At 39.0% G+C, this 15,191-nt stretch overlaps 1 protein-coding gene across 1 annotated transcript in view; it reads left to right on the forward strand.

Annotated features, from left to right (window-relative positions):
* LOC126248655 (venom carboxylesterase-6-like) overlaps positions 1-15,191 on the forward strand; it is a 218,623-nt gene that overhangs the window by 7,903 nt on the left and 195,529 nt on the right. The window contains exon 2 of the mRNA XM_049949889.1: positions 13,026-13,155. Within this exon, the coding sequence (XP_049805846.1) occupies positions 13,026-13,155 (130 nt within the window). The remainder of the gene's footprint in view (positions 1-13,025; positions 13,156-15,191) is intronic.

The raw sequence follows: 15,191 nt of genomic DNA on the forward strand, positions 1-15,191 counted from the left end.
TAGAGAACCACTTAATAATTTTCTGAACAATATTATTTACAATTTCCTCAGCTGATTCTTGTTTGTTGGGTGTGATTACTATACTTGTATCATCAGCAAAAAGAACTAGCTTTGCATCTTCATGAATACAGAGTGGCAAGTCATTAACATATATTAAAAAGAATAAGGGCCCCAAGACTGAACTTTGAGGGACACCATTCTGGATACTTCCCCAATTGGAAGATTCTGCTGATTTTTGCAGACTACCTGTACTGTAAATACCAACCTTCTACGTTCTTCCAGTTAAATATGAATTAAACTATTTGTGCACTGTCCCACTCATACCACAATACTTAAGCTTATCTAAAGGAATTTCATGATTCACACAATCAAAAGCCTTTGAGAGATCACGAGATGTCCCAATGGATGATGTTTGGTTATTCAATGTATTTAATATTTGATCAGTGAAAGCATATGTAGGATTTTCTGCTGAAAATCCTTTCTGAAAACCAAGCTGACATTTTGTTAGTGCAGCATTTTTACAAATATGTGATGCTGCCCTTGAATACAATACTTTTTCAGGAATTTTGGATGAAGCTGTCAGAAGTGAGATTGGGTGGTAGTTCTTAGCATCAGACCTGTCCCCTTTTTATGCAAATGTTTAACAATAGCTTATTTCAGTCTACCTAGAAACAATGCCCTCTATCAGTGGGCTCCTACGTATGTGGCTAAGAATCCTACTTATCTGCTGGGCATAAGCTTTCAGCACTGTGTTGGGAATTCCATTAATTCCATGTGAGCTTTTACTTATGAGTGAATTTATTATTTTCCTAATTTCTGTAAGAGAGGTGGGTTGAATTTCAGTTTTATCTACTTACATAGGTATTGTCTCTTCTATTTACCAAATCCAACTTGCTCAGTTCAAACACCGTTGAAATGTTATATATATATATATATTATTCTGTAACTCTGTTTGTTCATTAAGTTTATTTCCCGATTGTTTCTTTGTGCAGTTGTATATTTCAGTTTCTTCCAGAATATTTTTACGTCGGGTAAACACGGAAAAACTTCAAAAAGGGTTCCACAGGACATATTAATGTTAGTGAAGCCAGTCCCTCAGTATTCAGTGCTCGTTTAAGAGATTACAACAATTCTGTTAATGACATTAATAAAAATATTACCATTTTTCCTAAGGCATAAAAGGCAGATTATTAAATATTTTAGAAGGAACTGAAATATACACCCATATGACGAAACAACCAGACGACATATTTAATTAATAAAGATGTATATACAAAATTTTAACATTGTTTCAACCGATTAAGCTGGGTGTGAATTCTCTCCATATCCTACATGTAAAGTAGTCTAATTTGATGTTTTATGTAAGATTATTTTGCAATTTCATACCTTTTGTATATTCTACCTTCGTATACCAATTGCTCAAAGATTGTATTTCACAGATATGAATGCATATCATAGACGTATATAAATATGATCCCCTAGACCTGTCAGTTCCATGTTTGCACTATATGACAGTTATGCCAGATCAAGAATTGTCACTGCCGAAGATTTGACAACAATTACATACGCGAAGACCAGTGTACTACATGATAGGATGGATTTCATATCCTATCGTATTAACTGATATGAACGTGATTGCTATAGAGATACTTAATGTAAGCAGATTTATGTTGTTGTTGTCATGTTGTAGGAATTTATGTACATACAGTTGTTCGTTCCTCTGTATCACATTCCACTGGCTTTCGGTTATACACTCGAATATCGATTTGGCATATAAACGTTTCAGGTGCAGCTCATGGTGTTTAGAATAGCTTCTTTAATAAGTGGTTTGTTGCTGCGCTCCAGGAAAGCGTCCCTAAGTGGATTGTGCAGACAGGTTACAATGATTAAATCCACTGTTGTATCAGAATTTACAGGAATCAGCATATAAATATGTGAAATACCTGACTTAATAACGCAAAGCCGTTTTATGACTCTCCATGAATTCGGCAGTGATGGTAATTAAAAACTGCTTTCTTGCTGACGACACTTGCAGCTGGCTGAGAATAGAATTTCGCCATGTTTGCACTTAGACGAATATGTGGCAAAACGATGTCATAATTGGGCAGTTTGCAAGGTGGTGATAACATAGTGAAATGTTGTCCTGTATTACTCTTGTCAAAAATGCCATTGTTACATTCATTTCCACGTGAGTCAACATCAGTGAACATAAACTTGTAATTAAAATCGACGATAAATGTAACACAACGCATAAAACATATTTGTAACTATAAAACAGTGTACCACTATGGATACGGGAAAATTTTGCACATGATTTCCATCGATGGTTCTACCACAATTTGGAAAATTCCATTAGGTTCAAGAGGGTGGCTGCAAAAATAGAGGCGTTAATTTCTTCTTAATTACTAACAGCGTCAATCATGCTATTCTGCTGATGTAGCTCCGCTATATTCCGAATGGAAATGCTTGTTGCAACGTACTTAAAACACACTTAAATCAATTTGAAATTCGGAAGATAAAAGCGAGACGCACAAGAGAATTGAAAGTTATAGGTAACTGCCCTGCCTGATTTAGAATAAGATGCAATTATTCCCTAATAATTAATGCTGACACATTGCAGTTGAAGGTGTTAACAGATACCTATCAAAAAACGGCTTAAAAAAAGGAAAAGTAACTGGACCTTTTACTTCAGATCAATGTAAGAAATGGTCACTGGCTAATACACTGGCATTTCTTGGAAGAGCGGACCGTAAGAGAGAATAAAGTATTCTTCATCATTTTCTCTATCCTTAACTTACATACAGGGTGTTTCAAAAATGACCGGTATATTTGAAACGGCAATAAAAACTAAACGAGCAGCGATAGAAATACACCGATTGTTGCAATATGCTTGGGACAACAGTACATTTTCAGGCAGACAAACTTTCGAAATTACAGTAGTTACAATTTTCAACAACAGATGGCGCTGCGGTCTGGGAAACTCTATAGTACGATATTTTCCACATATCCACCATGCGTAGCAATAATATGGAGTAGTCTCTGAATGAAATTACCCGTAACCTTTTGACAACGTTTCTGGCAGAATGGCTTCATATGCAGATGAGATGTACTGCTTCAGCTGTTCAATTGTTTCTGGATTCTGGCGGTACACCTGGTCTTTCAAGTGTCCCCACAGAAAGAAGTCACAGGGGTTCATGTCTGGCGAATAGGGAGGCCAATCCACGCCGCCTCCTGTATGTTTCGGATAGCCCAAAGCAATCACACGATCATCGAAATATTCATTCAGGAAATTAAAGACGTCGGCCGTGCGATGTGGCCGGGCACCATCTTGCATAAACCACGAGGTGTTCGTAGTGTCGTCTAAGGCAGTTTGTACCGCCACAAATTCACGAAGAATGTCCAGATAGCGTGATGCAGTAATCGTTTCGGATCTGAAAAATGGGCCAATGATTCCTTTGGAAGACATGGCGGCCCAGACCAGTACTTTTTGAGGATGCAGGGACGATGGGACTGCAACATGGGGCTTTTCGGTTCCCCATATGCGCCAGTTCTGTCTATTGACGAAGCCGTCCAGGTAAAAATAAGCTTCGTCAGTAAACCAAATGCTGCCCACATGCATATCGCCGTCATCAATCCTGTGCACTATATCGTTAGCGAATCTCTCTCGTGCAGCAATGGTAGCGGCGCTGAGGGGTTGCCGCGTTTGAATTTTGTATGGATAGAGGTGTAAACTCTGGCGCATGAGACGATACATGGACGTTGGCGTCATTTGGACCGCAGCTGCAACACGGCGAACGGAAACCCGAGGCCACTGTTGGATCACCTGCTGCACTAGCTGCGCGTTGCCCTCTGTGGTTGCCGTACGCGGTCGCCCTACCTTTCCAGCACGTTCATCCGTCACGTTCCCAGTCCGTTGAAATTTTTCAAACAGATCCTTTATTGTATCGCTTTTCGGTCCTTTGGTTACATTAAACCTCCGTTGAAAACTTCGTCTTGTTGCAACAACACTGTGTTCTAGGCGGTGGAATTCCAACACCAGAAAAATCCTCTGTTCTAAGGAATAAACCATGTTGTCTACAGCACACGTGCACGTTGTGAACAGCACACGCTTACAGCAGAAAGACGACGTACAGAATGGCGCACCCACAGACTGCATTGTCTTCTATATCTTTCACATCACTTGCAGCGCCATCTGTTGTTGAAAATTGTAACTACTGTAATTTCGAAAATTTGTCCGCCTGAAGATGTACTGTTGTCCCAAGCATATTGCAACAAACGGTGTATTTCTATCGCTGCTCGTTTAGTTTTTATTGCCGTTTCAAATATACCGGTCATTTTTGAAACACCCTGTATATACATACATACATTCATAGTCATGAAATTGTAGTTAAATTCATTAGAAATGAAATTGTTACCTCACAGAGGTGTATCAAACATTCAGCGTTCTGCTATCAGTACTCAGGGAGCTGATGATAAAACCGTTGCTCTAGAGCTTCCAACAGAGAATGAAGATTCATTTGTTGAATTCCTTCCATAGACTAGTAAAAGGCAGAAACGAAATTATAAAATTTTAGAACGTTTGGAGGCAAGGAGCATCGAAAGGGAAAACAGAACTTTTAAACAAATGCCTGATAAGGATGTCGATTTATTTCTCAGAAATACACCATTGTCAAACAAAAAATTGAGGCAAGACTTAGTCAAAGATGAAAAATGGTGCCATTGCAGATAGTTTCGCATTTATAAAATCTTAACGAACAATCAGCATGTTCAGCATCCCCAACTATTAATATTGCCACACCATTATCACCACCAAATTTAGATTTTATAAAAAAAACAATAGAACTGAACATAACTAATAATTCACAAAATGATAGGCTAACAAATTTCAATTCGTTCAGTTTTCACTGTTGCACAACAAAATGAATCTTAGATAAACCACTGTAGTTTTTAAAGTATTGTGCTTTTTCTTATCTTAGCGTTACAGCTAATTTTTCGTCAGGTGTTCTTGGATACAGACATCTATTGCATGAACCCTTGTAGAAACCTTCTTTGAGCAGATCTAGGACGTAGTTAAGCCAGGCAACATTTAATGTGCTGAACTCAATAAACTTTCAGTCGTCGTTTCATAAATGACGATTAATAAGAGTCATAAAGAAAGCTTCAGTTTTTCCGTTATGTAATTGTTGGCGTAGAATGGCTTCTCCTTCAGCATTTTCTTCCAGCATAGTATAACAATAAATCACCATCACTCATTTTGAGAGATGTGCGTCTGCTTGCATGAACTGAGCTGCAGGCTACTTACATTTAGGCGCACTCAAAGCCAGCTCCCTCAAACAGAATACTGTAACTTCCATTTTCTTCATGCTGTAGTGAGATATGGCTTGCAATCCGGCGTTTAAAGCAATTTCGATGTGTTCGCAACATTTAGTACTCAGCAGTGTATCACCTAAAATTAACTTAACATAAAGTAACCAATGACGACATTTTTCACAGCAAATTCTTCAAATTCTATACAATATCTTACTTGGAAATTAAGAATCGAAATAGTTATGGCCTATATCGAAAACATACACACTTCAACTTGGAGTTGAGATGTGAAATTATAAGATATGAAACAACTGATTTACGTGTGCAAATTAGTTTCCTCAGACTCGAATGATAAATGTTAGTTTTTTAATGGAAAAATAGAGCCTGAATCAAAAAGCTAACTCCAGGAGCTGATGTAGCTTTGCTTCATTTAGATACAGTATTTTCTACACCAAGAAAATCTAAACAGCCATTTTTCTCATGGAGGTACGATTAGCCGAAAGCCATAGCCGCTTCATGGGAACTGCTCGTAAGGCTAAGCGCAAAATCAGATATGTATAGCGCATGTGACGTGACGCGACACTACAATTCGTCGCGCACATTTCGCAAGTGCAGCGCAGGTCCTGCGTGCGCATATTGGCGTATTGAGACGCATACACATAACGTGCACATGCCGGTTGGCGACGCTCAACACTGACAATCGAAGCGCGCCCACCCTGTAATCTTTCTCAAACTATTTTACAGAAACTGTTCCGTAAAAATATCTGATTTCTGCCTTACTTGTAGCGTTACATGTCAACTTCATGCCGGAGTGCCAATCATCTCGCTAATGCTCATACTTGTTACGATATACGAATTTTCATAAGACACTGCGGAAAATTCGAAAAGTTTGCAATGACAATTAGGGATCGCTACAAGTTTGCGTTTGGTGCGAATTACACCAATAGTTGCTGCGTATGAAATATAGCTAACATATTGAACTTTTCTTTACACTTCGGAGGATGCCTCAATCTGCCTCCGACCTTGAGAAAATGTATGCTAAGTAGTGCGTTCACTCCTGATCTCACGCCCGCGAGAATGAAATATTCACAGCATCCCTCATATCTACTAAACCACTCAAGACATCGAAACGAGATTTTGGCGAATGATAGCACACAAGGAGGAGAGTATTTTACCGATTCGTAAACATATGGAACTTTGTTATCTATGGCGATATATCAGAAGTTATACTTTCTATTTTTTTCACTCCAGTTACCGTAATTTGTAAGAATTATCGACAGCTAGTGAAACACGCGTTTCCTAGGACGAAAATAAACATGAAATTTCTTCTCTTATATTACTGAAAACAGACACAATGAGGTTTCTTGTAAGCTGTTGAGCTCTCTGGTCGCCAAGTACTTGTTTAATGAGATACTCTGTTTCAGAATCCTGTCGCAATAGCTTCTGCAAGATGATTTTATGCAAATTATACTGTGTTTTGGCGAAGAAAGTACAATTAAACCTGTCAACAAGAGAAATGTGGCAGTTACTTATAAATTGTGATGCTTCTTCGAATGAGAAAAGGTCAATAGTTCACATAAAAATAAATCGCTAATACTGTTTGAATTTTGGGTGGATCACCGTGACTCATCATATTTTTAACACTAAACGACTGTAATTGAAACTTACCAAAGGATTTTATTGTTCTTCTTCATCAGAGCAGTATTAAAATAATGGCGAGCGTTCCTTTCAGGCAGAATGATATGCACAAGGTTGGTTGGTTGATTTGGGGGTAGGGACCAAACAGCGATGTTACGGTTCCCATCAGTTTTGGGAAGGATGGGGAGGGAAGTCGGCTGTGCCCTTTCAAAGGAAGCATCGTGGCATTTGCCTGGAGCAATTTATTGAAATCGCGGAAAACCGAAATCAGTATGGCCGGACACATGTTTGAACCGTCGTTCTCTCGAATGCGAGTTGAATGTGGTAACCACTGGGCCACCTCGCTCGACATGCACGTGCCAAATGCTGGTTACTCACGTATAGTTTGCCAAACTGACAATGTGTGACTCATAAATAAAATAGTTGTTACTGAGAAAAGTAAACAATTGACCTGTCGCACAACACAATGATCAGTATATTGTCAACAGCTGAGAATAATGCGTGTGACAGAAATGCGGAAGCTAGCCAAATGTGCCTTGTGACAGGAAGCGTTCACTTCGTTCGAAAAACATCGTCATGAAAGTAGATCGATCTTTGTCAGCAGTACATTTCAACAAATTTAATACATCAAATCACCACGCTCATTCAGGATACTCCTACTTTCGGAGTAATTCGGATCACTCCTGTATTTGTGTAGTTTGTATAATTAGATTATTACTGCTGGTAGCGTGAATGCAACCACTGAAATGCTTTTTCTCATCACGACTTTTTCTCGTCACGGCGGAGCCAATTAAAACATTGTATTCATGAGGGCTTCTCGATTACTTCTAGCTTGCATTGGAAATGTGTTTTCCAAATTTATGTAGTATTTATCTCTTATTACATCGATATCCAAGTAATGATAGTAATATTGCCCTGAAACCCTTTGGTAAGTTTCCATTCCAGTCATTCTGTGTTAAAAATACGATGGGTTATGGGAATTCAACTAAAATTGCAACACAATTGGTGATTTATTTTTGCATAAATTGTTAACCTTTTCACTATTTACAAGTAATGGCTACATTTCTCTTGATGACAGGTTTAACTGTGCTTCTTTTGCCTAAACACAGTACAATTTGCGCAAACTCACCTTGTAGCCCCGGGTTCCCGGGTTCGATTCCCGGCGGGATCAGGGATTTTCTCTGCCTCGTGATGACTGGGTGTTGTGCCATGTCCTTAGGTTAGTTAGGTTGAAGTAGTTCTAAATTCTAGGGGACTGATGACCATAGATGTTAAGTTCCATAGTGCTCAGAGCCATTTGAACCATTTTTTTCACCTTGTAGCACCTGTTGCGACAAATTCTGAAACAGAGTGCCTCATTAAACAAGCAACTGGCGACCAGAGAGATCAGTAGCTTACAGAAATCCTCATTGTGTCGATTTGCAGTAACATAAGAGAGAAAATTTCATGTTTATTTTTATACTATGAAAATCTCGTTTCACTGGCTCTAGATCACTCCTAAAAAATTACAGCCAGCGGAGTGAAAACAAAAATAAAATAAAAATTACAACTTGTGATACATCGTCATAGAGAAGAAACTTCTGTCTGTTAAAAATGTGGCAAGAAGCTCTACTCGTTGGGTGCTATCATTCATCAAAATTTCGTTTCGATGTCTCCAGTGGTTAGGAGATATGAGGGATGTTATGAATATTTCATTCTCACTTGTGTGCAATATGGAGTGAACGCACTATGTACGATCCTTTTTCTCTAGATTGGAGGCAGCAAGAGATCTCCTCCCAAGTCTAAAGAAAAATTCAGTATGTTAGCTAAATTCCATAGGCACAACATATGGTGTAATATGCACCAAACGCAAAATCATAGCGACCCGTAATTTTCATTGCAAACTTTTCGAATTTTCCGCAGTGTCTTACTTAAATTGTTATATCACAATTAGTATGACCATAAGCGAGATGCTGGGCACGTCACCACAAAGCTGACGTATAATGCTAGAAGTAACGTAAAAGTCAAATATTTTTACTGAATAGTTTCTGTAAAATCGTTTGAGAAAGATTACAGTGTGCGCGCGTTTCGATTCTGTCAGTGCACAGGGTCGCCAGCCAAAGCGTACAAAGTATGTGTAAGCATCTCAATATGTGCAGGACCAGTGTGGCACGTGCGGAAAGTGCATGTCGTGCTGCAGTGTTGTGTGACGTGACACATGCTATATACCTCTCAATTTGTGCTTAGCCTAACGCTAAGAGAAAATTGAGATTCATATAGCACGTGCGGCATGGCGCAGTGCAGAATACATCTTTGTAACTCAACAGGTTTAAGCTCGACTACACAAACTGGAATGCAACGCGATGATGTCATGACACACGCGTGCGCCAGGTCATGCACCAAGTGCTTGCGGCACAGTTTCTGGCGCCGCACGCCATGCAATCACTTTGGGAGGCATGACGCATTGGGCAGGAAAGCAGCCTCCCATATGCTTCCTCAGCCAACCCGAATATGGCCAGCGGTAGTGTTGTCCATCTGAAAAATATTGCCTCGTTACTAAATTGTCACTGAGTAGTGTTTCGTTTTTCGCCACTTAAGCTCTTGATCTTTTTTCATTAGTTTGTTCTATTTTTAAGTTATTTACATCTATGTAGTTTTGCTGTTATTTCGTTATTGCTTTACTTTTGTCAAGAACAATGCACAATACAGCGACTGGTGAACCATTAACCACTGGGATATATCTTCTGCCTCTACAATGTCTTCATATTGCAAGAAGGGACAGTAAAAAATCATGTGATCAAGAATCAAGGCTGGAAGTTTTAGATATCATACAGTGAAACATGGATGTCTACATGCTGCTTATGCTGACATTTCTATACAATCCGTTACAAAAATTCGAAAAGTGGAAATTTCCATAGATTGCTCCGGCTAAAAACCGTCCAAGATCTAAAGTATATGAGTTTCACTATGATCACTTGGATATGAATGTAATAAGAGACTTTATACTACATGCATGCGGACTGTAAGCTAGAAACAGTCGAGAAACCCCATTCGATGATAAAGTTCTAATTTTCTCGTAGTGTAGAGAAAAAGCATTTCAGTGATAAACTAATTATTCATTTGTTTAGCCTTACACAAATGACGAATGCAATGAATTATTCCGAATGTATGAGTGTCCTGCAAGAGTCTGGTGATACAGTATGTTTAACTTACTGAATTTTATTGCTGACAAGGCAGGCCTACATTCTTGACAACGCTTTTTCGATCGACATCAACTCATTCCCACGCAAGGAACACCTGGCTAGCTTTCATATTCCTGTCATGTGCAATATTCTCAACTGTGGTTAGTGCACTGACCATCGAGGTGTGTGATATATCAGTGGTTAACTTTTCTCAATAACAACTATCCTATTCGCTGATCAAACATTGTCAGTTTGGCAAGCCATAGGTGAGTAATCAGCATCTGGGAGGTGCACGTGACGCTGCCTGAAGGGTACGCTCATCATTATTTTCATCTTGCTCGGGTGAAGAACAGGAATAAAACCCTTTAATAAGTTTCCTAATAGATTTGATGACTTATTTTCATGTGAATTGTTAACCTTTTCTCATTCGAAGAAGCATCACCATTATCGAATAACGGCTACATTTCTCTTGTTGACATGTTTAATTGTACTTCTTTTGCCAAAACACAGTATAATTTGCAGAAATTCACCTTGCAGCAGCTATTGCGACAGAATTCTGAAACAATGTGTCTTGTTAAATAAGCAACTGCCGACTAGAGAGATCAATAGCTATCAGAAAACCTCTTTGTGTCGGTTTGCAGTAACATAAGAGAAGAAATCTCGTTTCACTAGCTATCGATGACTCTTAAAAAATTATTCAGTTGAGGGTGAAAACCAAAATAAAATAAAAACTATAACTTCCGATATATCGCCATGAATAAGAAAGTTCTGTGTGTTAACAATATGGTAAAGATACTCTCCACCTTAGGTGCTATCATTCACCAAATTTCGTTTCGATGTCTTGAGAAAAATAGGAGATAAGAGGGATGTTATGAATATTTGATTCTCGCTTGTGTGCGATCTGGTGTGAACGCACTATGTGCGATTCTTTGCCTCGTGATTGCAGGCAGATAGGGATCTCCTCCCAAATCTAAAGAAAAATTCAATGTGTTAGCTATATTTCATACACAGCAACATATGTATAAACGCACCAAAGGCAAAATCATAGCGACCACTATCTTTCATTGCAAACTTTTCGAATTTTGTGTAGTGTCTTACTTAAATTGGTATATCACAATAAGTATGACCATTAGCGAGATGATGGGTACTTCATCACGAAGATGACATATAACGCTACAAGTAACTCAAAAATCAAATATTTTTACTGATTAGTTCTTGTAAAATCGTTTGAGGAAAATTACAGGGTAGGCGCGCTTCGATTCTGTCAGCGCAGTGTCACCAGCTGGCATGTGCAAAGAATGTGTCTCAGTATGCGGACCACCAGCACGGCATGTGCTGAACGAGCCCGTAGCACTGTTGTCTCGTGCCAAATGACATGTGCTATACATGTCTCAATTTCCACTTAGCGGTACGTGTCTGCCATGAGCGTCAGCTGCACTGAGATGGCCTCAGCCGCCATCCGTATCATGGGAGCATCACCTTATTATACTGCCCCCCACCGGCCTGTATTTGCGGAACAGTGCATATTTCTAGCAGCGGTTCACGTAGATGACATCGTATCTGGCTACGACCACTATCTTTCCTTACAGAATGGGAACCCGCCCACCTAGACGTTCTTTATTGAGGCACTACTGTCCAACACATTGTCCTCTACCCCTGGTTTCACTGTCCTCCAACTACTGTCCACAGATATTCATGACAACAGCACGTGAACAGCCGACCAGCTTCGCCATTTCAAAGTCGCTTATATCACTGGATTTCCCTAACTTCAGCTCAACTCTTAGTGCCAGTATCCAAGTTTCATTACACTCATGACATGATGACTACACGTTCAGAAAGTATTGTAGAGATCATAACTACCGTACCGTTAAGCTTGCATTAATTCTGGAAGTATCTTCCTACTATCTGATATTTATTCAGTGAAAATTTAAATTAGTATCTTAAAGTCATTATTTTAGCTGCAAAAAAATTATTCCTAGCCTGGGGGGCGTACATAAAGTGATACTGCCAAAACAAAAACTCAGCGATGAAAAACGCAAAAATCTGTGTAATCTTTTAGATTCCCTTTATTTATACCAGTAAGTAGCAAAAATTTATTGTGTGTTAAATTTTAGGATATTCACAAATTGTAGAGAACACTCATATTGAGTTTGATAGATCCCCGCAATGTGCGAGGATTTAATGTACACGAGACATTAAGAATTCGCCGCCAGTCTTGTAATGGAGACCAGCATTATTGAGATTAAAATGTGTAAGAGATAGTATTCACAATAACTTCTGAGAAACTTTAAAGTTGCCTGAAACGTATGTCAGCTTTCAGTTTCTCGTAATTTTCACACCTGCAAGTCGCGAACAGTTTTGCTGCGGGAATTTATGCCCACTAACTTACGTCTGAGGTGGAGATAGTCTTTACTCATTCGAGATGGGGACTCTAAATGACGCTCTTTGGATAGCTGTATGTCTCCTCCAATAGGAAAACAGCAGGCAGCCAGGTCAACGTGTTCGTTATTCGAATGGGACACGGAGAATCTTGACTGGTTTGTAGCTGTTGCTGATCTAATGTACATAGAGTGAGAGACTGGCTGGCTGTTACAGGTTGGTAATGTATTTGAAAACTTACAATGAGATTTGCTTCCTTCCTTCTTTGGTTACGAGCTACTATTTAGAAGGTACTGGTAACGTATTGCAAAGCGCAGCTTGGTGTGATATATTAGTGCAAAGGAATTTACTGTTGTACGAAACCATTACAAGTGAATCTATGAACATGTTTTGTACTGTGGAGCATCCAGTCTCGATTCATGTGGGTCAGAATTCGTTTTCTTTACATTACGCATTTGAATTCAAAATATATATAAATAACTTTGTGATTCATCTAGAGATTCTTCCTTCGCAAATATTTTGTGAGTAATTTCTTTTCAGGCAGGGCTATAGAATGACACATGATTCATGCAGAGAAACAGAATACCAGGGAGAGGCATCACCGCAACCAGAGTGGAGCAAACTGAACAACTCCGCCCCACGTTTTTGGAAATCAAAATTAAGTCGTGTGGTACGTGATAGTATCTAAGGAAATGACAAAACCTCGGGTAAAATGATAAATTCATGTATTCAGATAAAGTTAAAGACGTGAATGTGCTGGTTTATGACACAAATGCACAAACCCACTAACGGATAACATTTTTAAACGGCACTCACCCGAAATAAGATATATTCTCAGTTTTATTAATTTTGTTCATGTAGTTCTACAAAGCGCAAACGTTAGGCATGATTTCGAATAGAAATTCGACAATAGTTTATCTTTCAAGTTCGCACACGTACTATTTCACTTTCAAAAAAGCCACAGAATGACTTCCGAAAATATGGCGCACAAAAGTACAGTGTGGCTAAATAACGTGCCTCAACCTATGAATATTCTATCTCTTCGGGTTCGTGTAACTTTAACTATGTTCTTCCATGTCTTTAAAGCTGAAAAAACTCAGCAGTTTACACATCATCTCTCTTAATTTATTTGCACTCTTTGTCATTATTAAATGGACAGATTACATTTAATTATTCTATTTAATATGCCACGTATTCATGGACTTCATAAATGAAAAGGTAGTGAGAATTCTAACATCAGTAGCATTCAGCACACGTACTTATGTATTACAGTTGCTTGCACATTTATTCAGATTACTGGTAGCGTTTTCGTATGATTCGTTCTGGTTGCAGAAGGTAAGTTTACCTCGAGACCTACGAAGCAGCCAACGTTTTCGCAGGAGCCTGTCAGTCTTTATTTTCTCATTCAGTATTTTCAGTCCTTATGTGGAAAAATATGTACGCTACAATTGTGAGCTAACATACTCATGGCACATACTTCATCTATAAGATGGAGCATTTATACATTTTGTAGGCCAAGTGGTTATTCCAGAGATAGGAGACGGGATCATTAAGGCGTATTTAAATATTCATTTAAGCCCACTGAGTAACTGTTGCACATAGCAAATGATTACTGTGTTAATTTGCTCTTAAATGAAGTGTGTTAGTATAAAATAAAATTGTCTATGGGGCAGTTTTTTCAGATTGTAAGTGGGCGTTCTAATCACGACAATTTTCTGTAGACATTCTCATATGTACTCACAATTTGACAACAACCAGGGCTACTGCAGTCTCACGTACCTGTCTCCGAAGATATTTCCTGAAATTTTCTGATAGTAACTGACTTTACGGGACATTTACTGTTTTCTGTTCAACTCTGCTAGTATAAGTCTTACATTTTGGTTTTATCTACATCTACATGCAAATACCAAAAGCCACAATAAGGTGGGTGTTGGAGTGTACGTTGCACCACTGCTAATCATATCCGTTACTGTTTCATTCGAATACAGAGCGAGGGAAAAATGCCTGTCTATATGCTCTCTTACTAGTTCTGATTTATCTTATGTTCGCAATCCTTACGCGAAATGCACGTTGGCGACAGTCAGCTTCAAATGCCGTTTCTCTAAATTTTTTCAATAACGCTCCTCGAAAACAAAACGCCTTACTTCCAGGGATTCCTATTTGACTTCCTGAAGCATCTCTGTAGTACCTACATGTTACTCGAACCTACCAGTAACAAGTCTATCAGCCCCGCCTCTGGAATGCTTTGATGTCTTCCCCTAATCCTTTCTGGTGGGGACCCCGGACACTGGAGCAATGTCTCACTAGTGTTCTCTATTTTGTCTTCTTTACAGATGAACCACACTTTCCTAAAACTCACCCAGCAAACCAAAGTCGATCATTCGCCTTCCCCAATGCAACCCTTACATGCTCGTTCCATTTCATATCGCTTTACAACATTACGCCTAGGTATTTTATCGACCTTTACGATGTCACACTACTTATGCTCTATTTGAACGTTACGAGATTGTTTTCCCAACTCATTTGCATTAACTTATATTTTAATACCTTAATAGGAAGCTGCCATTCGTCACACCAACTTCAAATTTTGTCTGATCACCTCGTACCCTTCCACAGTTACTCAACGACGACAACTTCCCATAAGCCACAGCATCATAAGTAAATAGGTAGAGATTACTGGCCACTGTTTCCGTCAGATCATTTATG

This window comes from Schistocerca nitens, chromosome 1, assembly GCF_023898315.1.
Source record: "Schistocerca nitens isolate TAMUIC-IGC-003100 chromosome 1, iqSchNite1.1, whole genome shotgun sequence".
Classification (NCBI taxonomy): domain Eukaryota; kingdom Metazoa; phylum Arthropoda; class Insecta; order Orthoptera; family Acrididae; genus Schistocerca; species Schistocerca nitens.